Raw genomic sequence first — 26874 nt, 5'->3', positions numbered from 1 at the left:
ATGCTGCTGGTGGGGATGTAAAATGGAGAAGACACTGTGAATGACAGTCTGGACTTTCCTCAAAAAGTTAACCATAAAAGATAATCACTATGGTAGAATTAACAGCAATTCCACTCTTCGGTATATACCCAAGAGAAATGAAAACCTATGTCCACATTAAAAAAAAAAAAAAAAACTTATGCACAAATGTTCATAGTAGCATAATTCATAACAGTCAAAAGGTAGAAACAACCATCGATGGATAAGTGGATATATCCATACAATGGAATATTATTTGACCATAAAAAGGAATAAAGTACAGATATATGCTAAAACAAGGATGAACCCTGGAAACATTATGTTAAGTAAAACCATCAGTATGTCTTTTTTTAATTGTTCAACCTGCTTTTGGAATTGTTCAACCTGCTGCTTTTCAGTGGTTTTTCTTCCCCAGACTTCCCAGATGGAAATTTGTGCATCGCCCACACATGCACAAATCATTATTTAGCCAAAGGATTTGAAAGGTGCTCTCTGGAGCTATTGCTCTATGTAAAACCCTTGTCTTTACTCTTTTATCCCATAAATTCTATCCACCACTTCACAAATTTTTATCTCTTTCTCCTCAACTTCGAAAGACCTCTGGTCTCTGTTTGGGTATCCCTCCCAAAAAAACAGTCACAAGCACCATGTATGATTCCATTAATATGCTAAGTTCAGAACAGGCAAATCTATAGAGGGAGAAAGTAAATTAGTGGTTTCTGAGGCCTGGTGGCAAAGAAATAACAAACAAAGGGTATGGAGCTTCTTTCTGAGGCATTCTAAAATTGATCGTGGTGATGGTTACACAACTCTGAATATAGTGAATGCTACTGAGTTGTACAGTTTATATTGTGTGGAATGTGAATAATATCTTGATAAAGCTGTTACAGAAGAAGAGAATGATGATGTGGTATTGGTAGAGGGATCTAGGCCTCCCTCTGCGTGTCTACACAAAGATCAATGGAACAGAACTAGACCCACACAAATGTGCCCACCTGATTTTTTAACAAAGATACGACAGCAATTCAATTGAAGAAAGATAGCCTTTGCAACTAATGGTCCTGGAGCAACTGGACGTCAATTTCACACCTTACATGAAAATTTACTCAAAACAGCTCATGGGTTTAAATGTATAACCTATACCTATGAAATCTTTAGGGGGAAAAAAAAAACACCCTGAGAAAAACTCTTCAGGATTTAGGGTTTGGCAAAGAATTTAGACTTGACACCAAAACACAATAAAGACACTCAGCTTCATCAAAATTAAAGTCTTTTGTTCTGCAAAAGACCCTGTAAAGAGAATGAAAAACTACAAAGTGAGGGAATATACTAGCAAGCCACATGTCCAAAAAAGGACTAATATCTAGAATGTAAGTGCTCTCAAAACTCAATAGTAAACAAAAAATCCAATTGGAAAATGGGAGAAATTATGAAGACATATCACCTAAGAAGATACCCAGATGGTAAATAAGCACATGAAAAGATGTTCAACATCTTTAGCCATGAGGGAAAGGCAAATTAAAATCACAATTGAATACCAATACACACTTATCAGGATGACTAAATAAAAACTAATGACAGTACCAAATGCTGATGAGAAAGTGGAGAGACTGGCTTGCTCATACATCGCTGGTGGGAACGTATAATAAATTGGCACAGCTCCCTTGAAAACAATTTGGCAGTTTCTTAAAAAATTAAACTTCCAGCAATTGCACTCCTAGGCATTTATCCCAGAGAAATGAAAACTTGTGCTCAGACAAAAACCTATAAGTGAATATTTATAGACACTTTATTCATAATAGCTAATAACTGGAAACAACCAGATATCTTTCTTTGGGTGAATGTTTAAAAAAATTGTAGCTATTCTATATCATGGAATACTGTTCAGCTGCAAAAAGCAACAAACTATTGCTATATACACACCAAGCTGAATGAATTTCCAAAGAATTATGCTGAGTAAAAAAAAAATCCCAAAGACTACATACTGTGTGATTATATTCATGTAACATTCTTTTATTTTTTAAGGTAACAAATTCCTTGTTTTTACTTATGTTTACCTCCTAAACAGTCAATTCTTGTTTACACTAGCTGTGATCTATAGTTACCATAAACACTGCATTAGTGAGTTCTGACACACAGTCCAAGGGGAAATATAGGTTTAGGCTGTTGTGAACCTCTGGTCACAATGTCTTCACCAACTGACCGATGCATAACCTTGTTTTATGTGTGTGTGTGTGTGTTTTCTAACTGAGATTATAATTGGTGTGCAAAAAAACTGCACATATTTAATGTACACAATTGAAGAGTTTGGACATATGCATAGCCATGAAATGATCACCACAATCAAGTCATAAATATATCCATTACTTCCAAAAGCTTTATATAATATTCTTAAAATGATACAATATGAAAATGGCAAACAGATTAGTGTTGCCAGGGGTTCAGGAAGGATGAGAGTGGGAGTAAGTGGATACAGCTATAAGAAGCCAACATGAAGGATCCTTGCGACGATGGAAACGTCTTGACTCTTCATTGTAATCAATGTTAATAGCCTGAGTGGTGATACTGTACTCTGGTTTTGAAAGATGTAATAATTGAAGAAAAGTGTGTAAAGTGTATGCAAAATCTCTGTACCATTTCTTTCAACTACATATGAATCTATAATTATATCAAAATTATTAAAAAGTAATTAACTGTTGAAAGCAAAAATAATTATAACACAGTATGAGGTTTATAATATATGTAGAAATAATGTATGGCAACAAACACCACAAAGGACAGAGGGGCAAACAGAGGTACACTGTTGTAAGGTTTTTAAACTTTTTGTGAAATGATGTAATATTCAAAAGTAGACTGTAATAAGTTAAAAAGATGTATATTAAATACTCTTAAGTAACCATAAATTGAAAAGGTGTGGCTAAAAAAACAATGGAACAAATGAATGTCTAAATAATAAAATAATCTATAGAAGACAAGAAGGAAAAAACTAACAAAATTTAAAGAAATGGACAAATCTACGATTATATTTGAAGATTTTAACACTCCTTACAATAGCTGATAGAACAAGTAGAAAGAAGTGTGTAAGGATAGAGGAGACTTGAACGTCATTAACCACTTGACTTAATTGATATTTCTAGGGTTAGAGTTAGGGCAACATATGCATTCTCAACAGTGGCAGCATCTACAGTCTTCTCAAGTGCACGCTGAACATTTCAAGATATACTGAACGTTGGCCACAGAACAAGTTCCCATAAAGGGACTGAAATCATATGATTTTTCCTTTTGACCCCAAGAGGGAAAGAGTGGGGCAGTGAGAAGGGTTAGGAGGCTGCGGGATTTCATCCAGGCAGCAAATGTTGAGATCAATACGTGAGGTCAGAGAGAAAAGGAGAATCTTGAAGGTCAGCAGTGCCATAGGATGATGTGAAGAGCCGACTCACTGGAGAAGACCCTGATGCTGGGAAAGACTGAAGGCAAAAGGAGAAGGGGCCGGCAGAGGATGAGATGGTTAGATAGCATCATCGACTCAGTGGACATGAATGTGAACAAACTCCAGGAGACAGTGAAGGACAGGGAAGCCTGGTGTGCTGCAGTCCATGGGGTTGCAAAGAGTCGGACATGACTTAGCAACTGAACACCACCACCACCATTAGTGTCATAGAACAGATAGGTCTGCATCAGCAATTAAAAATGTAAGATAAGAGAGAAGTTAGGGATAATTTCAAGATTGCTGGTTTGGCAACCAGGGGTGGTGGTGGAAGTCCCATTTATCAAGATAGGGAACATAGGAGGAAGAACCCTAGGTTGGGCATATGGAAAAGGATGCGTCCAGTTTGGGGAAAGGCTGAGTTTCAGGTGTCTGTGAATCACTTGGTGAAGATGTCAAGAATTCGGTAGGAAATACTGGACCTGTTGACAGTCATCTGGGAAACTGACTTCAGGAGATAAGTAGAGGAGAGAGTCTAGAAATGGAACCCCAGGAAACACCAGCATTTCAGGAGTGGTCAGAGGGAGAGGCAGCCCACAAAAATTAAAGGAGGAAGCAGGGGGAGCTGTGAAAAGGAAGACATGGTTGACATATCAAATGCTGCAGACAGGCCTAGTACTGAGCCAGCTAAAAAAATCCCCATGGGCTTCATGGATTTAGTAGCTGGGTGTCATGGTTGCTTTAGTAGCGTTTGTCCTCTACTCGTTAATCTCCATTTCCTGTGTAAATGGGATAATGCCTCTTAGCTCACTGGGTTATATTTAAGAACTTTATTAAGAAATGCTAACTACTTCTTATAAATATTGACCTTTGTTTTCCTCTTAATGAAAAAAAAAATAAGTTAATTAAATAGCATATGTGTCATGGCCTAGCATAGCACCTGGTACAAAGTGAGCACTCAGTAAGTCTAGGCAGAAAGCTCTCTCTTGGAAGGACATGGCAATGCAGGTGTGACGCCAGAGATCCTTACGAATAGCTCTGCTGGACTATTTACAATAGCTAGGACATGGAAGCCACCTAGATGTCCATTGGCAGATGAATAGATAGGAAAGTTGTGTTACATATACACAATGAAATATTACTCAGCTATAAAAAAAAAAAAAAGAACACATTTGAGTCAGTTCTAATAAGGTGGATGAAACCAGAGCTTATTATAGACAATGAAGTAAGTCAGCAAGAGAAAGACAAATACTGTATATTAATGCATATACGTGGAATTTAGAAAGATGGTAACAATGATCCTACAAGCAGGGGAGCAAAAGAGACACAGGTGTAAAGAACAGAATTTTGGACTCTGTGGGAGAAGGCGAGGGTGGGATGATCTGAAAGAGTAGCATTAAAACATGTATATTACCATATGTAAATTACATGACCAGTGCAAGCTTGAAGCATGAAGCAGGGCACCCAAAGCTAGTGCTCTGGGACAACCTAGAGGGATAGGGTGGGGAGGGAGGTGGGAGGGGGGGTCAGGATGGGGGGGCACATGTATACCTGTGGCTGATATGTGTTGATGTATGGCAAGAACCATCGCAATATTGTAAAGTAATTATCCTCCAATTAAAATAAATTAATTTTTTAAAAATTAAAAAAAGAATAGCTCTGCTGGGCCGCATCCAGTTTCCAAGCATAGAGATCTTGGTACTGAGCACATATTAAGTGTTCAGTAAATGGTAGCTGTTATTTCTACATGTTTTGTTATTACTTTAGATATCCTTCAAGCAGTAGAGAAGTCTGCTGTTGGAAGGTGAGAAGATGAGTGTCTCTACAGCAAGAGTGAGGAACTTGTAGCGAATAATAGGTAGGTTTTACTACTAGGTGATGCTTCATGCATGCTCAGTCCTGTCCGACCCTTTGCGACCCCATGGACTGTAGCCCACCAGGCTTCTCTGTCCATGGGATTTTATGATGCTTACAGTGGCTTAGATGCCAGTCCACTCAAGGTACTGATTCAAATGGCAAACCTGTCTCCCCCATACCAACACTGTCATCCAAGAACACTAGGATTTTTAAAATCATGGATGAAGGCTTTAAATGATGGGAAAGGCAAGGTGCCAAGATACTCACAAGGAAAGTGACCTGCCAGCACTTCACTCTGTCCATCTGGAAAATGACGTCCAGGGTCTGGTTATCAGGCAGGGTTATGCAGCAGCTGATCTCATTATTGCCGACGGAAAGAAGGGCCTGGCAGCCCGGTTCTGGGTGGTCACAGGTGCAGGGTTCCAGCTGTACATATCCATAGTGCCGGACCTCCCGGGCGAGCTCCAAAAACTGCTCCAAAACAGGGTGGGCATGGAGGAAGCAAAAGACTGCTTGAAGCGGATGAAAAAATCTCAAGTCAGAAGCTACTGCCATTCTAACGCAACACCAGGAATGGAGTCACAGTGAAAGCACCTTTTTCTTCCGGGTGACGCAGATGAAGATAATGCCCCACGTGCTGACAGGGCTGCCCAAGTTCCCGGTGTGTGCTTCCTCACTGACCATCATGTCCCTGCCCTTTGTACAGTGCTCAGACATAGTGGAAATAAAATATTCAGTGTGTGAACGATGAAGGAAGAGTAGGATGTAATCGAATGAGTAGTTATGATTCTATCTCAGCAGATTAGAGCAGCAGAATAAACAAAAAGTGAATATTTAAGATGCTGTGTTTAAAAAAAAACAACAACTAAGCTGAGATCAAATTTTTACAGGCTGCTTTATATGCTGGTGGTATTCACTGTCAGAGACAGTGGTGGAAACGGCAATGAAGTGAGGGCGAGAATGAATCTGATCTCTAAGTCGAGTTTCACGGCCCCAAAGTGCCAGCGGAATGTTGAATGTTGGTTATGTTTAAGGTTTAGCTTTTTCCTCTGCTTCTGTTGTTACTGAAGAATGGAGGACAGCTGCAGGTCACACCTGTGGTCCTGGCATCCTGTCCTGCTAATGTCTATTGAGGACCTTTCAACAAAGTGATCATTGGCGACTGCCTTCAGCTAACCTGCCATCAGTTTAGTGACCTCCACTTTGTTCTTCCAGCCTTCACCATGGCCTACCTGATGGGGTGGAAGATGTGCGTTCAGAGAAGGTAGTTCTCACCTTACCACGTGGTTAAGTCAGAAAGAAGACCACTCAGCGACAACCTGGCTCTTTCCCAATCCTGTCCTGAAGCAAGGTAACTTACACCTCCCTTTTGAGGGCTACGTGAGCGCTCTCTGATAAAGGGAAACAGGCTGAGACATGTGCCATGAGGGACGGGTGACTCTTGGTGCCAAGTGGCGGACGTATTCCAGGCTCCTGTCCCTCCCGGCCACGTGTCGGACCAGCTCATTGCACTGAGGCCCATGCACTCACTTAGGAGATGCGTTCAGCTGCCAGACCTCCCTTTGGGTCAGTGGGAGACATCAGAAATGACAGGTGGTGAGTAGATGTTACCTGTGTGGTAGGGACAGGGCCTGAGTAATCCCGCCACAGAGCATTTAGAGTAATTTCATGGCTCTTGCTACAAAACTTTTTTATTATATGGTAAAATCCTTAATTGTTTATTTTACTCTTTGGTAACACAAAAAATTTGTAATAAACTGTAATACAGTCTTGGTTGCAGTGCTCTAAAAGAGGTGAAAGTGTTTGTTTAACTAAAAGTTAAGCTCCATTTCTCTAAGAAGTTGGTTATGCATAAGTAACTTGTTCAAAATGCTAGCTGGCACCTGCCATTCAAAGTGAGGGGGTGGGGAGCACTGATATTACTGCCTGTGTGAAAAGCAGAGGACAGAAATCTAAAAGGATTATCTACTTGAAAATGAGTTTCGTTTTGTTATTGGACACACCACACAGCTTGCAGGATCTAAGTTCCCCAACCAGGGGCTGAACCCAAGCCATGACAGTGAAAGCACCGAGTCCTAACCACTGGACCACCATGGAATTTCTGAAAGTTTGTTCTTTTAAGAAGTACCTGAAAAAGATAATTTAATATGTAGAACTGCAAAAGGTATATTACCATTTGGCAAACTTACCTGCAGAGCCATGTAGTAAATATCTTCAATTCTATGGACATATGAGCACTGTTGCCAGTACCCACCTCTGCTGCTCTAGCACAAAATCACCATTTGATAACACATACATGAGTGAGTGTGGCTATGTGCCAATAAAGCTTTATTTACACAAACAGTGGCCCAGGGACCATAGCTCAGTCTCTCTCTGATTTAGATCAAATGACTGCTCCTTTAAGTTAATTTCACTCATTTTCAATTCCAAGTTTTCTTGTACATGTACATAAAGTAAAGCAATAGTTGTTAATGTGTTGACTCCATTAGCAGGAGAACTTTTATAAACACTTAAATAACATTGGTTTTAATAACAGTATTCTTAGATGCTTCAAGAGAAAAATCATTTGTTAACTTGAATAATGGTTCAGTTTTTTCCAAGTGAAAAAAACACCCCACACATCCTCTATCCTGAAGCAGTACATGTGAGTCTGACAAAATAAGACATATTTTTACAAAAGAAATGGCCTCTCCTTCATTGTGTTATCTTTTTTATTCCTTATATTTAGTCAACTACTAAAGCATTGACTTCAAACAAAATGCAAAGAAAATTTAGAGGACTAAATTCATGCACTCAAAATGAGAGTTTTTAAAGATCACTATTAAAATAGTATGATAAAATGATGTTAAACATTCAACCATAGAAAATAAACTTTGTTTTATGGCAAAAACAGAAATTTTGTCAGAGCATAGCAGCATGGTTAAAAACAACAGTCTTACTGAGAAGTTTATAGACCAGAAATGTCCTTAGAATTGGTAACTGTGTCCAAAGCAATAGCAACATAATATTCATCGAAATAAAAGCTGTAAGTATAAAAATTTGCAAACACTCAGAGAAATTGAACTCCAAAATTTCTGAGACAAAGCTGTAATGGAATACCAATGGGAAAGTGGGAAAGTTAGTCACTCAGTTGTGTCAGACTCTTTGCGACCCTATGGACTGTAGCCCTCCAGGCTCCTCTGTCCATGGGAATCTCCAGGCAAGAATACTGGGGTGGGTTTCCATTCCTTTCTCGAGGGGATCTTCCCAACCCAGGGAAGATTCTTTACCATCTGAGCCACCTGGGAAGATTTCTCAGTATGCTGCTGTTGCTGCTAAGTCGCTTCAGTCCTGTCCAACTCTGTGCGACCCCATAGACGGCAGCCCACCAGGCTCCTTTGTCCGTGGGATTCTCCAGGCAAGAATACTGGAGTGGGTTGCCATTTCCTTCTCCAAATTCTCAGTATACCAAGGGGGAAATACTAAATCATGGCAGTATATGCTTTTTCCCTCTTTTTTTTTTTTCCGCAACTCATCAATAAAATTCTCAAAATACAGTGACTTTGAAGGATGGCTTTCTATATCAACTTAAGTGTAAATGAGTCATCTAAATTGTATTTGCATTTTCTTCAAAATCAGTGCTTTGGTGATGAGCACTGGTAAAGTATAAAGGATTTTACAAAAAGATAATACAATGAAACAAAGACCATTTCTTCTGTTAAAATATGACTTTTCAGACTCATATACTTCTTGGGGGTATGTCCATTGGTACTGTGCCATCTTTATGGAAGTTTTAAAAATGAATATTAAGAAATAATGTAAAGAATCGGGATGGGGAATACATGTAACTCCATGGCTGATTCATGTCAATGTATGACAAAACCCACTGCAAAAAAAATAATAATAATAATAAAGATAGTAAATGGATTAAAAAAAAAGAATACTGGAGTGGGTTACCTATTATATACCAAGTATAATTAATTCTAGAAAAAATGAATAAAGAAAAGAATTTTAAAAAATAATGTAAAGAATAATAGAACATGTATTCAAGACAGATGATGTTGGCTGCTGTGTTCAGGGACCTTCAGCCAGGAACAATACCAGGTGTTGGGAACACAGAGTATGGATTATATAAATTAGACAGACTCAGTCCTGGGCCTCGTGGTGCTCACTGCCACAATGATTTATAGAAGCAAATCCTGGAAACAACCTGACTTCCAATAATAGGAAATTGGTTAGCTAAATGATAACATAATCATAAAATAGAATACTCTGCATCATTAAAAATAATGTTGAGGGTCTATATTAATTAACTTGGCAAAGGACGCACACTATATTGTATTTTTTAGAATCTTTAAACAATAAGACTTTATTAATTTTATAAAAAGAAAAATCAATGAAGGTATTCTCATTTTTAAAAAGAGCCCCATTTTTAGTGCTTGATGGGTTTATAAATTACAGAAACAGCTCAATTCCAATATGTTTCTATAACTCCCTTCCAAGAGATTTCTCTTGGTGCAATATTTCATTCACCTCTGTTCTGTTGTCTTCTTTCTGGAGAGCCTCTAATTTCTGCCTCTGCACCTCCGTGGGTTTGGCCCATTCTTTTTTAATGTCCTGTATTGCCTTAAAACAATAAAAGTTGTAAAATTAGCAAACTTAACAGAAATGAATTAACCTAACAAAAATATACTCGTGTATGAAAGGCTATAAAAACAGACCCGAGTGGGCATATATAAGGATTTAGCAGGTTATAAAGGTTACATTTAAAATTAACTGGGTGTGGGTACAATGGTTTGGGTACAACTGGTGGCACTTGGAAAAGAAAATAAAATTCTCTCTTTCCGCACACCACCCAATCAAATAAACACAGATAGGTTAAAGATTTGAAAGTAAAAACCATAAAAGAACCAGAAGAAAGTAAAAGTGAGTATTCTTATCTGATCAATAGTAAATACCTTTCTAAGATACAAAGACAAATAACATACAAATGAATATGTAATTATGTAAAAATATTAAAGCCACCAAGAATAAAACTAAGAAGAAAATGGCAAACCAAGGCAAAATTGCATCATATGTGGCAAAGAGTTAATCTTATTTATGTAAAGCAATAGTAAAAATATAAATATCTCTAATAAGAAAATGAAGAAATGCTATATATCAGCAATTAATAAAAAGGAATTCCAAATGACAAATACAGATTGAACCTCACTAATAATCAAAGAATCTGTTTTCCTCTCAACTTGGTGAAGACCCATCAGTTCAGTTCAGTCGCTCAGTTGTGTCCAACTCTTTTTGACCCCATGGACTGCAGCACACTAGGCTTCCCTGTCCATCACCAACTCCCGGAGCTTGCTCAAACTCATGTCCTTTGAGTCGGTGATGCCATCCAACCATCTCATCCTCTGTCATCCCCTTCTCCTCCCACCTTCAATCTTTCCCAGCATCAGGGTCTTTTAAAAAGAGTCAGTTCTTCACATCAGGTGTCCAAAGTATTAGAATTTCAGCTCCAGCATCAGTCCTTCCAGTGAATATTCAGGACTGATTTCCTTTAGGATGGACTGGTTGGATCTCCTTGAAGTCCAAGGGACTCTCAAGAGTCTTCTCCAACACCACAGTTCAAAAGCATCAGTTCTTTGGCACTCAACTTTCTTTGTGGAAAAGGAACTGGCAACCCACTCCAGTGTTTTTGCCTGGAGAATCCCAGGGACGGGGGAGCTTGGTGGGCTGCCGTCTATGGGGTCGCACAGAGTCGGACATGACTAAAGTGACTTAGCAGCAGCAGCAGCAACTTTTTTTATAGTCCAACTCTCACATCCATATATGACAACTGGAAAAACCGTAGCTTTGACTAGATGGACCTTTGTTGGCAAAGTAATGTCTCTGCTTTTTAATATGCTATCTAGGTTGGTCATAACTTTTCTTCCAAAGAGTAAGCATCTTTTGATTTCATGGCTGCAGTCACCATCTACAGTGATTTTGGAGCCCAAGAAAATTAAGTTTCTCACTGTTTCCATTGTTTCCCCATCTATTTGCCACAAAGTGATGGGCTAAGATGCCATGATCTTAGTTTTCTGAATGTTGAGTTTTAAGCCAACTTTTTCACTCTCCTCTTTCATTTTCATCAAGAGGCTCTTTAGTTCTTCTGCACTTTCTGCCATAAAGGTGGTGTCATCTACATATCTGAGATTACTGATATTTCTCCTGGCAATCTTGATTCCAGCATGTGCTTCATCCAGTCCAGCATTTCTCATGATGTACTCTGCATATAGTTAAATAAGCAAGGTGACAATATACAGCCTTGACAAACTCCTTTCCCTATTTGGAACCAGTCCGTTGTTCCAATGTCATGTTCTAACTGTTGCTTCTTGACCTGCATACAGATTTCTCAGGAGGCAGGTCAGGTGGTCTTCTATTCCCATCTCTTTAAGAATTTTCCACAGTTTGTTGTGATCCACACAGTCAAAGGCTTTGGTATAATCAATAAAGCAGAAGTAGATGTTTTTCTGGAACTCTCTTGCTTTTTCTATGGTCCAACAGATGTTGGCAATTTGATCTCTGGTTCCTTTGCCTTTTCTAAATACAGCTTGAACATCTGGAAGTTCATGGTTCACATACTGTTGATGCCTGGCTTGGAGAATTTTGAGCATTACTTTGCTAGTGTGTGAGATGAGTGCAATTGTACGATAGTTAGAGCATTCTTTGGCTCAAAGAATGGTGTGATCAGATAACCACGATCTCTCACCTAGAACCAGACATCCTGGAATGCGGAGTCAAGTGGCTCTTAGGAAGCATCACTACAACAAAGCTAGTGGGGGTGATGAAATTCCAGTTGATTTATTTCAAATCCTAAAAGATGATGCTGTGAAAGTGCTGCACTCAATATGCCAACAAATTTGGAAAACCCAGCAATGGCCACAGGACTGGAAAATCTCAGTTTTCATTCCAATCCCAAAGAAAGGCAATTCCAAAGAATGGCAATGTGAAGACAAATATATATATAATATTCAGAGTTGGCAAAGGTTTGAAGAAATAGGAAGTTCATATAGATCTGACACAATTTAAACAGGTACAGCTTTATGGAGATAGTTTGGCATTTAAATCTAAAACCCTCTACAGGAATGATAAACATAGATGTAAGAAAAATGTATTATTAAGGCTATTATTCCTACCATTTTTAATATTGAAAAATTTTAAACTATAAGTTGTGGCAAACATATGTATAATGTTTACTGTGTGTCAGGCAATGTTCTAGTTGCTCTAAAACAAAATCAGCCCCAGCCCCTCCTCTCTCTGGTAACTATTAATTTGTTCTCGGTATCTACTTAGTTGCTTTTGTTTGCTTTGGTTTGTTCATTAATTTTATTATACTATTTATTTATTATTTAATTTATATTTTGATGAAATCATTTGTCTTTCTACATCTAACTTATTTTAGCAAAATACCCTCAAGGTCCATCTGTGTTGTCACAAATGGCACAATGTCATCTTTTTTATGACTGAGTAGTATTCCACCCAAGGAATGCTTGAAGCCACCAGTAGATGAAAGAGACAAGGGACAGAAACTCCCCTAGCACCTTCAGAGGGAACATGGCCCTGCCAATACCTTGATTTCAGACTTCTGACCTATGGAACTGTGAGAAAATAAATTTTTATTATTTGAGAGCTCCTCCTCCCATAAAGAAAAAAGTCAATCCTCACAGCACCTTATGAAGTAGGTACTATTAATAAATGCCCCAAAATAGGTGATAGAGTTTAGGCACAACCAAGTAACAGGTTATGCTACTATTTAAAATTATGTAAAATATTTAACAACATGTGAAAAGTCTATGATCATTGATACTTAAAAACATGTCAAGTTACAAAATAAGGGCATAGTAATCAGATCCTGATTTTTATAAAACAAAACAATAAATATAAACCATGCCCCAACGACCTTGTATGTTACACTTAGGAGTCATGAAAAATGGATGTGCACATGAGTGAAATGAATTAATAGTATACAAAATAAAAACACTGAAAAACTTAAGAGTTTATATGTATGGTTGATATAAGATTTGGGATGATGTTTACTTTTGTTTTTGAGTCCTTCCATATCTGCGCATATTTTTAAGATGAAAACAAATTTTATAACTGAGAAACAATGAGAAGTGAATACACTATTAGGCCCTGTTGGCTGGGCTTTGGGCAACGGCCACCAGCAAATGTTCCCAAATTCTGACTCCCTGATGGGCTGCTCAGTCCTCTGTCCTAGTCTGCACCGTGGGTTCAAGCCGAACAACACTGGTCTCAAAGCCAGAAATCACTGAAGACAGATGCCCCCTGGATTTCCTGAACCCTCAGCAACTTGTCCTGTGCTCTTCCCCTCTTCTCCTGGCACGCAGCCTCCCGTCCCCTTTATGCTTCCTGGCCCCAGGACAGGCTCTGAGATCAGCTTTCCATCTCATCAACTGCAGACACTTACCCCGTGCTATGCTGACCGTGTGTGCTGCGCTAAGTCGCTTTAGTCGTATCCAACTCTTTGCGACCCTGTGGTCTATAGCCCCCCAGTCTCCTCTGTCCATGGGCTTCTCCAGGCAAGAATACTGGACTGGGTTGCCATGCCTCCTCCAGGGGATCTACCTGAGCCAGGGATCAGATCTGCATCTCTTCTGTCTCCTGCATTAGCAGGTGGGTTCTTTATCACTAGCTGACATCACGCTTTATTTAATGGAGTTTTCCACGGGTCCTCAAACTGTTAACCCTTCTAGAGAAGAACCAGAGTCCTTTACCCGAGTGTATCTTGTTCAACTTCTTACATACAGCAAACCCACAAACAATTCTTTGCTATCAAGTACTTTATACCTTAGTATATGATAGTCTAAATATAGTATATGAATATACTGATATAGTATATGAATATAATATAGTATATGATAGTATACACCTTAGTCTGAATGTAAGTCTATGTGTTATGTTCCTCATATCACCGAGGGACAGGGTATGCCTTAGCTCCAAGAGGAGAAAGAAAACCTGAATACACTTTGACATTACTATTGAAGTTGGGGAAAAGGAGACAGATTTAAAGAGGAGAAGAAAAATAACTACTATTTGTTGAGAACCTTTTTTTAGATAAGTTTTCTCATTGACTTTTTTCAAATGGTTCTGTGGGTTAGGAACATTTACACCCATTTTAGAGATGGGTAAAATCAAGGTCCAGAGATGTTATAACTTTCAAGACAATCCAGTAAGTAAGCGGCAACAGTTGGATTAAAACCCGGATCTGACTACTCTACCAAGCCCTCCTCCTACTGCCCGAGACACTGAATTTTGACCACATAGGCAGCTACACACCCCCAGATTTTCTCCTTATTGTCAACTGTTCTCAAAACTGAACTTAGATACCATACCTAAACTAAGAATGGAATTAGCATGGGTGTGAAGAATGGAACACCTTTTCTTTCATGAATTCACTTGATCTTAGAGCCCTGTAAGGACTGCTAGAACCTGGCAACGATGTCAGAGAGAAACCTGACTAAATATACAAGGTAAACAGCATTCATGGTGGTAAGTAGGTAAGTACTAACTACAGATACATCATTCATCATTAGAGGATCTGGGACTCTCAAATGTAGAGCTTTAAATACCCAAAGGAGAGGTAAGATAAATGTTTTTGTTTTACTACCCTTGAAAACCTTTGACCCTGATTATGATTTCACAAGTCATCACTCAAATATATTATATATAGTGCCTCACTCCAGACAGTGAGAGTCAAGTTTAGATAAATGTCTTTACTCAGTTATATGGTTCCCCGAAGACTGGCTGACGGAGACTCATGTGGAACCTAATTTATAAAATTGCATGAAATCACATAAGTCACGGTTTTCATGAGCTTCAGTCACACACACTCTAGTGCTCTCTGCAGTCTACAGTAGTGAGACATGGAGGGTACGTGCCTTTTTAAACAAGGCAGCAGCCACTTGGCTCCGGGTGGTGGAGGCAGAACAGATTAAGGCTAGGGAGCACGTTGGGCCGGCACAAGGGCACCAGGCCATGGGGGTATTAGGAGGGTAGTGGTCGGCCCACACTCCCCTCACCACACCACACGCCCGGATGCACGGCTTGACCTGCCTGGGGGAAGGGGCACCTTTTTCTAATTTGCACAAATTGTAACCAGGCCAGCGGGGGCCCTGCTGAAATGTAGGCCCAAACCGGACAGAGCCTTCGGTATTTTTTAGAAAATCCAGAAACTTCTATTTTTATAGGCAATCTTCCACTTTGTTTGTGGTTTAGTTGCTAAGTCGTATCCGGCTCTTGCGACCCCATGGACTGTAGCCTGCCTGGCTCCTCTGTCCATGGGATTCTCCAGGCAAGAATACCAGAGTGGGTTGCCATTTCCTTCTCCAGGGGATCTTCCTGACTCAGGAATTGAACCCAGGTCTCCTATATTACAGGCAGATTCTTTACCAACTGAGCTACAAGGGAAGCCCCCACTTTGTTTAATGTCATTCAAATTTTTGAAAAGAAGAAGGAAGGAAACGCCTTGTGGTGTTGGCTCCTGGGACATCACTAGACACACTAGCTTTAAAAAAATTGAGAGTATTTCTTAATGGTTAATTATGATGGCACCGTGACTTATCAGAGGAACTCCCCAGACTTCTTCCATTGACTTTTTTTAAAAGGATGATTGCTTCTCGCTCACTCATATCTCCCAACCACCCAGGACACAGTCTGTGCCCTTGGCCATTCAGAGTCTAATTAGCGAGACACAGACGTGAACCCGCATTCACAACACTGGGTGGGACTGCCACGATGGAGGGCAGAACAAAATGCCAAGGGGGCAGAGAGGGAGGGGACAGAGAGGACTTCCCAAAGGAGGCAGCAGTTGTGGTTCCATCCCTCCTGCTGGCCTTGGGCCCCCTGTCCATTTCTCAGGAGCTTCACTCGAACTTGAGAAATGATAAAGGCAGAGGTTGTTATGACATCAGCTATATTGTTTCTTGCAAACTTTGCCAGGCCAAGAGCTAAGGTTTGAACATCAGTCTGTTAAAGCTGCAAGAACACTTAGAGACTGTTAGTTCAGTTTCACAGGGAGACATTGCAGTTCCAGTTGCAGAAGGAAGAAGTGACCAGTCCAAGGTCACCCAGAGGAGGCAGCCACTGACGCTGCAGGGGACAGAAGGCATTTTTAAAACTACCATTCAGGAAACCATATTTTCCCAAGCCGCAAGAGGGGGAAACACCATCAGTTTCTCCCTGGTTTACAACTCTTTAATGAAGATCAATAAACATATGACGCTAGTAGTTGCTAATTCTTGTTACTCTGTATCCCTAGAAACCATCCCACAGAAACAATATTAGAATTAGGTGATGCATTGTCAACCAAGGATGCGCTGGCAGATACACCAGACATAACTAACAAGGTATTGTAACAGCAAGGATACCGTGGCGCTGAGCCTCAGGGAACATTTAAAATGGTGAATTACATTCCAACTCATGTAACAGGGGTAAAAGTACATTGAACATGATTATGCATGGATCAAAGCAGGACGTGAAATGAGCTGAAAACTATATTCTAGCCATAAAAGCACAATAGTGAACATTAAACATTTAAGAAGTGATATTTTGATTTGCCTTCTTAGAGTTTCATGGAAATCGTTTACTAGATGGTCTTGGTCTCTTAAAAAGTCACCTAAGGAGAAAAAGGTGTGAAGGTTGTGACTCCTCCAGTGACATTCTGGCTGCTGGGTCCGCTGTGACTGCTCAGTCAGACACCCAGCTTCTCTGCCCTGTGCCGAAAAAGCCAAGGTCCCTGCGTGGGGCTGGTGGTCTACTGGGGGAGATCTCTACACAAATGAGGCTCTATATTGTCAAACTGAAAACTCCACTGATTTTATGATGCCATGATCTTGTGTGACACTAAGAAAAAAAGCTGCCAAATAAATCACGACACAGACCACGAGGCAGTCCTATGCAGCGTATCCCTCACGGCTGGTAATTGCTTTCATTTCTTCTGAGGCATCTGGTGATTTCTCTCGCCTACAGAGGCACTGCTCAGCCTGTGCTAGGCAGTTCTTTTGCTTAATCTTATAAAACAGAGCAGTTTCCTCTCTGTGTGAACATAAAGCACTTGGTTGTCCCTTTGCAAGAAAATGTGAAACATGGAAATGTGGTCATGTCTTCAAAGATGAACATTTGCTTTCCCGGTACAAAAGGGAACCCTGCACTCTGTCTTTGCCTCTCTGTGTAAGCAATAACTCCCTTTCCATCCAGAATCATACTTTCTGAAGTGACTTTAAATGACAATTAGACTCAACACATCTATCAACAACACACCTAATCCAACTAAAGGGAACGGCTATTTATCAGTTGCTGCATAACAAACCACTCCAAAAATGAAGACTTGCTAAAAATAATCTAATTAAAGCAATGGAATTGCTGAAAACAAGACCAAAAGTCACCTAACAAAGTACATGTTTTTCCTTTTAAAGGAGGTCAGTCCTGGGTGTTCATTGGAAGGAGTGATGTTGAAGCTGAAACTCCAATACTTTGGCCACCTGATGCGAAGAGCTGTCTCATTTGAAAAGACCCTGGTGCTAGGAAAGATTGAAGGCAGGAGGAGAAGGGGACGACAGAGAATGAGATGGTTGGATAGCATCACCGACTCAATGGACATGGGTTTGGGTGGACTCCGGGAGTTGGTGATGGACAGGGAGCCCTGGCGTGCTGCGGTTCACGGGGTCGCAAAGAGTCGGACACGACTGAGCAATTGAACTGAACTGAACTGATGCTCTTTAGTAAACCTGAGCATCAAAATCCATCCTTTTACCTTTTTTTGCGATAACCAAACTACTGCAGGAGGTTCTATTAATGTCTTCTTGTCTCTTGAAAGAAAGTGAAAGTGTCAGTGACTCAGTTGTGTCTGACTTTTTGTGACCCCGTGGACTGTAGCCCTTCAGGCTCTTTTGTCCATGGGGTTCTCTAGGCAAGAATACTGGAGTGGGTTGCCATTCCCTCCTCCAGGGGACCTTCCTGACCCAGGGATCGAACCCTCGTCTCTTATGTCTCCTGCACTGGCAGGCGGGTTCTTACCACTAGCCCACCTGGGAAGCCCTCCTTGTCTCCTAGCAAAGCTCTTTAAAAGCAATGTCTGGGACTTCCCTGGTGGTCCAGTGGTTAACAGTTCGCCTACCAATGCAGGGGACATGGATTCGGTCTCTGATCCGGGAAGATTCCAAATGCCGAGAGGCAGCTAAGCCCATGCATCACAACTACTGAGCCCACACTCTAGAGCCTGCGATCTGAAACTGCTGAGCCCACGAGCTGTAACTCCTGAAGCCCCCGTGCCTAGAGCCCATGCTCTGCAACAAGAGAAGCCACTGCAATGAGAAGCCCGAGCACTGCAACTAGAGTAGCCCTGCTCGCTGCAATTAAGAGAAAGCCTGCACCCAGCAATGAAGACTCAGCACAGCCAAGAATAAATAAAGTTAAAATAAAAAAGAGTTATACCTGTTATTTTTTTTTTTTAAAAAGTAACATCTGAAACTTCTCCCCTCTCTTCAATTCTGCCTTAACTTATAAAAAGCTACAGACTACAGCAGTTTAGAACCACGCTACATAAGAGCCACCTGCAAATGTGTTTTTAAATCCCTTTTCCTAATCTTCCATATCTAAGCCTACTCAATTCTTTGTCAGCAAACTTTATTTGTTCTTCTTAAAAACAAAGATGGCCAGGATGGAAGGGACACATATAGACCTATGGCCGATTCACACTGATGTATGACAAAAACTATCACAATACTGTAAGGTAATTAACCTCCAATTAAAACAAATAAATTTTATTTAAAAAATGTAGATAGCACAAACTGCCTGACAGAGTTACTATGTAGGATCCCCCAAAAGGCTTAAAGCTAAGGTCATGTCAGGAATAGTTCTAGTTTCTGGAGATAATAGCAGTAAATCCCCAATTTCATGGAGAAATCATTCTAGCAGGGAGAGACAGAGTAACTCAAAATTTGTATATAGTGAAACGGTAGGAATGCTAAGGAGAAAATAAAACAAGTATTTACATCAGGATGTGGGATTTATTCTGAGGGAGTGGGAAACCTTGGGAGGGTTTGAATAGGCCAGGAATTCGACCCGCTGTTCTGGGCTTGAGAACAAACTGTTGGGTAATTTCAAGGAAGTCCTTAAAAGAAGCTTCCAAACTTCCCTCCAGAACTGTCAAGTCAGGCCTGGGAAAGGATGGGCCTCCAAAGATGCTGCCCCGTGAGGGTGAACAGTGGCAGGGAGCTGGGGAAGAAGTGGGAGCTGAGGTGAGGGGGCTGAGGTGAGGGGGCTGAGGTCAGGGGGTTGGGGTGAGGGGGCTGAGGTGGGCAGCTGAGGTGAGGGGGCTGACGTGGGGGGAGCTGAGGTGGGGGGCTGAGGTGGGGGGCTGAGGTGGGAGCTGAGGTGAGAGGGCTGAGGTGAGGGGGCTGAGGTGAGGGGGCTGAGGTCGGGGGGCCGACATGAGGGGGGCTGAGGTGGGCAGCTGAGGTGAGGGGGCTGAGGTGGGGGGCTGAGGTGGGAGCTGAGGTGGGGGTGCTGAGGTGAGAGGGCTGAGGTGAGGGGGCTGAGGTGAGGGGGCTGAGGTCGGGGGGCCGACATGAGGGGGGCTGAGGTGGGCAGCTGAGGTGAGGGGGCTGACGTGGGGGGAGCTGAGGTGGGGGGCTGAGGTGGGGGGCTGAGGTGGGAGCTGAGGTGAGAGGGCTGAGGTGAGGGGGCTGAGGTGAGGGGGCTGAGGTCGGGGGGCCGACATGAGGGGGGCTGAGGTGGGCAGCTGAGGTGAGGGGGCTGAGGTGGGGGGCTGAGGTGGGAGCTGAGGTGGGGGTGCTGAGGTGAGAGGGCTGAGGTGAGGGGGCTGAGGTGAGGGGGCTGAGGTCGGGGGGCCGACATGAGGGGGGCTGAGGTGGGCAGCTGAGGTGAGGGGGCTGAGGTGGGGGTGGCCGGCAATACATCACAGGGGCAGCATCTGCTGACCTCCAGACAGGTGAGCAGAACCTTCACCACATGAGTTGGGAAAAGAAAGGAAGCCAAACTCTAAATGTGCTTTTCTGTGGGTTGAGGGGAGGGGTAAGGCAAGACCAACTACATCATTTGCAGGACTTAGTACAAAATGAAAATGTGGGGTCCTTTTATCAAACTTTAAGAAATTTCAAGATGTGACAGCAGAGAGTGGGACAAGCCTGGGGCCCTTCTGAGGGGGAGGGAAGGGGCAGTGCAGCCTCACAGGCCACTTGCCTATGAAGCGGGCCCAGGCGACAGGTATGCTACTTGTTGGTTTAGGAAAGAAAGATTGTGCTAAAGTGAGATTTAGGGACCATATGTGACTTTAAATTGGCTTCCCCGGTGGTTCAAATAGTAAAGAATCCACCTGCAATGTAGGAGACCTGGATTTGATCCTTGAGTTGGGAAGATCCTATGGAGAAGAGAATGGCTACCCACTCCAGTATTCTTGCCTGGAGAATTCCATGGACAGAGGAGCCCGATGGGCGACCATGGGGTCGCAAAGAGTCAGACATGACTGAATGACTTTCACTTTCAGTTTCTCTGTGACTTTAGATTAGCAGGGATGTCCTTTCCTGGCTATTGAATTAACCTAGATGATGGAGTGTCAGCTGCCAGTGTGGAGAGATGGTTAGAATGGAGGTAGAATTCTTTTCCCTCAAACTCTACTTTTCTTAAAATATTTGTTTATTTATTGCAATTAAAATACACATAACATTTTAACCATCTAGAGGTGTACAATTCACTGGCACTAAAAACACTAGCAGTGTTATATACCATCACCTCTTTTTATACCTAAAGCTTTTTCATTATCCTGAGCAAAACATCTATCCCCATTAAACAATAACTCCTCCCCACCCATCAGCCCCTGGTAACCTCTGTTCTAGTTTCAGTTTACAGGAATTTGCCTCTTCTAGGTGTCACCATAGAATTCTGAACTGCCACACACACGTTCTCTGTTCCAAACCCAAAAGGCCTATAATATCCGGTGTCCTGATAGCCCTTGGTTCCCCTCACCTGCATGTAGATCAGATCTACAGCTGCTCTGCAGTCCATCAGCCTGGCATCGAGGGATGGGTCCAGGTACCTGCATGATTCAGGAGTGTTCAGTTAATTTATGACACAGTTGACGGGCATACCTGGGTGGGCTTGCTCTCTCAACTGGTGGCCCTTGATGCCTTGAACCAAGGCCCCTTTTCCAGCACAGCCACAGTCCTCTGCTTGCCTAGTCTTCAAGTGACCTCTGACCTCTTCTGTTTCCCATTGTCTTTATATTGTAAGACTACTTAGTGCCCTCTGAGAGTAGAGATACAAAAAACAAGGCTTTAAGAAAATGGTCCACACGCCATTCACATCAAGCCCCAGGTCTTCATGCCCCCTCCCCACTTGCAATTCCCAGCATAGCCATCTGCCCTGTACCCACATACACATTACCGTGCTGTGCCCAGGCCACCTCATCTCTTGCCTGAGCTGCTCCGGTGACCTCCTCACCAGACATTCCGCCTCAGTTGTGTCCCTCAGTCCCATGCTCCGCATTTGAACTGGAATAGTCTTTCCCAAAAAACCTTTCAGATGCTCATAGTCCCAAGGGTTAGAGCATTTATCCTGTTGACTCCCACGGCCCTTCGTTGGAGATCCCACTTCCATTTCCAGTTCCCTCTCTGACCTCTCCCCTGGCCCACACTCTATACATTCCAACCTTGTCTTCTCTCTTCTCCCTCCATTCAAAAGACCACTCCCCTCACCTGCCTCCTTCCTGGACTTATCGGCCTCTCCCACAAGCCTCACCCTCGTGTCTCCTCCTCTGGTCCCTACTCCCCAAGGCTGTGTTAGCAACCTGTCCCCTGGGCTTCCTCAGCTCCCTGAATTTACCCTGATCTCTGCTCTGAACAAGCTGATATTACACAAGGTATGAAGATCCCTGAGTCCGGGGGCTGGGTCCTACTCAGATCCCTTGCCCCTCTGGACCTTGGTGAAGGGACTTGCAAATAGCAGGGCTTCGTGTTTGTCTAGCAGATCCAGGATTGCCAGGATGAAGTGAAGTTACAGGTACTATGTGAGCGCAGTAGCCAGCCAAGACCGGACTGAAACCATCAGGAGAGGGTACACCAGGGGTCGGTCTATCACCAGTCTGAAGGCAGAGTGAGCAGAATCTCGGAGCTCAGCGGGGGACGGGGAGGAGACGATGGGATTGTCATAGACCAGGAAAAGGATGAAAATACAGATGCTTGAAGATCAACTTCATTCTAGAGGCTGGGGAGAAACAACTGAAGCGTTCCTATGTGTATTCCATTGAGCTATTTCACCCCTGCACCCCAGGCGCCCTGTGTGGCAGAGATAACAACTGTTACACCAGAGATGGACAGTCCCGACTCACCCCAGACCGGAGCTCTGAGAGGCCAGGGCAGGCCATCCTCTGGTCTGGAAGGAACTATACCATCTTTGGCAAGGAGCATCAGGGAATTGACAGAAAAATCCCTAAAACTTGACTTGGTCTCACCGCCAGGCCTCACCTGCTGGGGATTCCACAGCTAGTGGTAGTCGACCTAGCCCCTCTGCTCCCACCTAGTGAGGGCTCCCTCAGGACAGAGGACCAGGACCTGTAGGATCCTGCCCCCAGACTCTCCCCTTCCAGTAAACTCGTCCTCAGCTCTAAGAGCTGAAGTAGGACCTCCTTTCCTCTCGGTCCGCACAAGCAAAGGCAATCTGCCTGGATCTGAAATGCAGGCTGGTGATGGGGTAGACATTTTATCTTGTACTTATGATCTAGAATTTATCTATTTAATGTAGACACAGGCAAAGCCCAATTTCCAATTCAAGCTTAAGATGAGGGACAGAATCCTCATCTCTTAGGGAGTTCGTTGACAAGATAGTCTAATCCAGAGGGTTTGTTTTTTAATTACGACTTTCATCATGATTATTATCACTATAACAATAAAAAATATGACCAAAATTTATTGAGCACATAGGATTACTTCATTTAACTCTCACTATAATCCTGAGACAGACTCTATCATTAATATTCTCATTTTACAGATAAAGAAATTGAGGATTAGAAAGCTTCAATAACTTGGCTAGAGTTATTGAACTAAACCCTGAGACACACAAATTCAGATCCCAGGAACAACTGTGCTTAGCCACCTTTCACTCTCTAAAATCTCAGACAAAACTGCATCTTTTTTGCCTTCTCGTGGCTCTCTGCCACGTATTTCAACTATTTCTCAGAATACTTTCGAATAGCAGTACATGAACTTCTAGCCTTGCTGGGAATCCTTTTCCAAAATTTGAAGCCACAGCCTGGAACTCTAACAAGGCACCACAAGGTCAAGATTATTACTATTCCTTGATTTCAAATGCCTTTCTTTAGAGCCTCTGTGTTCAGATTACAGAATAACTGGGCCAGGAGAGAGTAAACCAAAGAAGCTATCCAATATAGCCACAGCAATATACACTGGGAAATAGAGACAAATCCTGCCCGCATGCCAAAGGAGAGTATCCTGCTTCTCATTATTTTGTTCGCTTGTTCTGCATAGGTTGCCTTGTGTCTGGGGGAAATAAAAGTGTTTTCTGCAAAAATACAGCAGATTTTTCCCCCTAGATTTCATCTTGTCAATCTAGGAAAGTATGTCTAGCTCTGGTAAATAAGCATGTATAATTGGAATCCATTAGGAAGGTAAGCCGAATATACAGAGTTCAAATTCACTGCAAGTTGGCTAAGTCCACTCTTTGCCTTCAGAAAATATCACAGTTCAACAGATAAATCAGACTTGCTTGTAATCATCAATAAAGTCCTTCAATTACATAGTCATATATTCCAAAGCAAACCCTGCAATTCCTTGCCATTACCTGCTTCAATCCCCAGTCCCCCTACCCCCAGCCTTATCTTCATGGTTGCCATCTTTATGATAATATCCCTCAAGTTTTTAATCTGAGCCCAGTGAAAGTCATCCTCAACATTCTATTCTTTAGGACAAATGTTCTGGTTCATTTCTTCCCACCACCCTCCTTCAAAGCTTTCCTCTTGACCTTCCCCAAGCCTCTGAGCTCTGTCCAGCTGTTAGACTGTAAGCCGGATGTGGTGAGATTCAGACAAGTTCTTATTAGCAAAGCTGAGATACCCTGAAGCACTTTTTGTCATAATAAATGCTTACTCACCACTTCCTGAGTCCAACCTTGCAGTTTTCCACTTCAGAACTTCGAAGGCTAACATATGGGAGTTCAAAGTCTGCCAATTTTTTCACGACTAGAGAAAGAAGAAAGAGTCTTGCTGGTTGAAATACATACATATTTACATGCAGTATCCACATACAGGGCTTTAAAGTGATAAAATAGAGCATTAATATTGGAAGGAATAAAATCACATTGATAATATTCTCTTGCATTTGTATGGAATTTTTAACTTTCTAAAGTTCAAAAAATGAGTAGCCTTTGATCCTCATGAAAGACCTGTGCCTTGGGCTTCCCTGGGGGCTCAGTGGTTGAGAATCTGCTTGCCAGTGCAGGACACACGGGTTCGAATCCCAGTCCAGGAAGATCCCACATGCTGAAAGCAAAGCAACTAAGCCTGTGTGCTACAACTGTTGAGCCTGTGCTGGAGAGCCTGGGAACCACAACTATTGAGCCCTCCCACCACAGCTACTGAGCCCACAAGCCCTGGAGCCTGTGCTCGGCAACAAGAGAAGCCGCCACAATGGGAGTCCATGCATAACAACTACAGGATAGCCTCTGCTCGCCACAACTAAAGGAAAGTCTGTGCAGCAACAAAGATTCAGTGCAGCTAATAAAAAAAAAATTTTTTTTTAAACTTCACAGGTATTAAAAAAAAAAGGGGGGGGGGACCAGTGTTTGAGTAGGGGACATTTTCACTGTGATATGGATGAAGAAACTGAGGTCCAGAGAGATCCAATCCCTTTACCAGCACACCACAGCTCCTGGTGGCCAAGTTAAGAGATTTTCCTAACTTCCACCTCCAAATCACCTCCCCAAAGCACCTGAGAACATATGTAAACTACTCAGAGGTAACATACCATTTCACAACAACAACAAAAACTTGTAATATCTAAAAACGCCCTGCAGAGAAAAGCAAAACGTATGGGAAAAGACCCTGATGCTGGGAAAGGTTGAAGACGGGAGGAGGGGATGACAGAGGATGAGAGGGTTGGATGGCATCACCAACGCGAAGGACGTGAGTTTGAGTAAACTCTGGGAGTAGTTGATGGACAGGGAAGCCTGGTGTCCATGGGGTCACAATGAGTCCGACAAGACTGAGCACCTGAATTGACTGAATGGACTGATATGAAACATAATGTCATCAGTCACTATCTTACTGCAAGTGTATTTTTTAAAAGAATCTAAGAACTGAGTTATACCATCCACACTTTAAAGCAAATATTCCGTAACAAGGAGACATGATGGTCTGATGGGATCTGCTGATGCCCAGAGTCCAGCACTCCAGCACAAGGGGGCTGTGGCATGGCCGGCGGCCAGCAGCCAGGGCAGAGATGAAGGTGCACCTAGACAGCAGGACTGGGCCACCAGAGCCACCAGAGGGAGTGTAGTTACCGGGAAGAACTGATGTCTTGCTCCTGACTGCACTACCTCTCTGGAGCTGCCCACCCCCAGCGCACCCCCAGCTCAAAGGCACAGTGAAAGTGAAAGTGTTAGCCCCTTAGTCATGTCCGGCTCTCTGCGACCCCATGGACTATAGCCCATCAGACTCCCCTGTCCATGTGATTCTCCACTCAAGAATACTGGAGTGGGTTGCCATTGCCTTCTCCAGGGGATCTTCCCGACCCAGGAATCGAACCCAGGTCTCCCGCATTGCAGGCAGATTCTTTACCGGCTGAGCCACCAGACAAGCCTAAAGGCACAACCCTCACCCCGTGTCTCCCCCGCCACCAAATGTCCAGTCCAGGAGCCAAGAGTCATAATAGGGACCGCACACTGGGGAGTTCTCCTTGGGGGGAGTGTAACCGGCCCCTCAGCTGCAATCCATCATCTCCTGGCTGAGCGTCTGCCCATACCAGCCCACCAACTCAGGCTGCCTGCACCTCCTTCTGTCCTTCTTACCAGACAGCCTGCCCTCTTTGCAAAACTGAATGAGAAATAGGCCGAAGCAGTCCAGCAGCTCCTGACACAGTCCAATGTTGTGTGACACCACCTTTAACCAAAGACAAGAAAAAGGGAAAAGTTAGGAGCGGCCATCTGTAAATGCCAATAAAAAAGAGCTTTAAGGGGGCAGTGTACACCAAGAGAACTACAGGAATCTGTAGTTCTTGTAGAAAGTTCTTGTAGAACTTTCCCGAATCTAAAAATGGTACAAATTCATTTTAGAAAATTAGAAATTAAAAAAAAATTACAGTAAAGAAAATAAAAATTGGTCCCCCTGCAATGGACATGAACTGGTCTCAGCTGAGACTGGTTTGTCCCATCTCACATGTGGGAGTGTCTTCCCAGATGGTTTTGGTCTTTATTGTCCCCTGGGGGCAGTAGCCATTCCCCATGATCATTGGTCCAACTTGCCTGCCCCAGGGGATGGATTACCAGATCCTGGGAAAAGGGATGTTCCC

At 42.7% G+C, this 26874-nt stretch overlaps 1 protein-coding gene across 1 annotated transcript in view; it reads right to left on the bottom strand.

Moving 5' to 3' along the window:
• Positions 1-26874, bottom strand: part of SNX31 (sorting nexin 31) — an 81632-nt gene that overhangs the window by 15638 nt on the left and 39120 nt on the right. The window contains exons 6-10 of the mRNA XM_043483279.1: positions 26375-26465; positions 24461-24548; positions 21323-21392; positions 9815-9907; positions 5570-5773 (exon numbers count right to left, since the gene is read on the bottom strand). Of these exons, the coding sequence (XP_043339214.1) occupies positions 5570-5773; positions 9815-9907; positions 21323-21392; positions 24461-24548; positions 26375-26465 (546 nt within the window). The remainder of the gene's footprint in view (positions 1-5569; positions 5774-9814; positions 9908-21322; positions 21393-24460; positions 24549-26374; positions 26466-26874) is intronic.

The sequence above is a fragment of the Cervus canadensis genome, chromosome 12 (genome assembly GCF_019320065.1).
Source record: "Cervus canadensis isolate Bull #8, Minnesota chromosome 12, ASM1932006v1, whole genome shotgun sequence".
Lineage (NCBI taxonomy): Eukaryota > Metazoa > Chordata > Mammalia > Artiodactyla > Cervidae > Cervus > Cervus canadensis.
The sequence above is the reverse complement of the archived record's forward strand: the minus strand, read 5'-3'. Positions and strand labels throughout refer to the sequence as shown.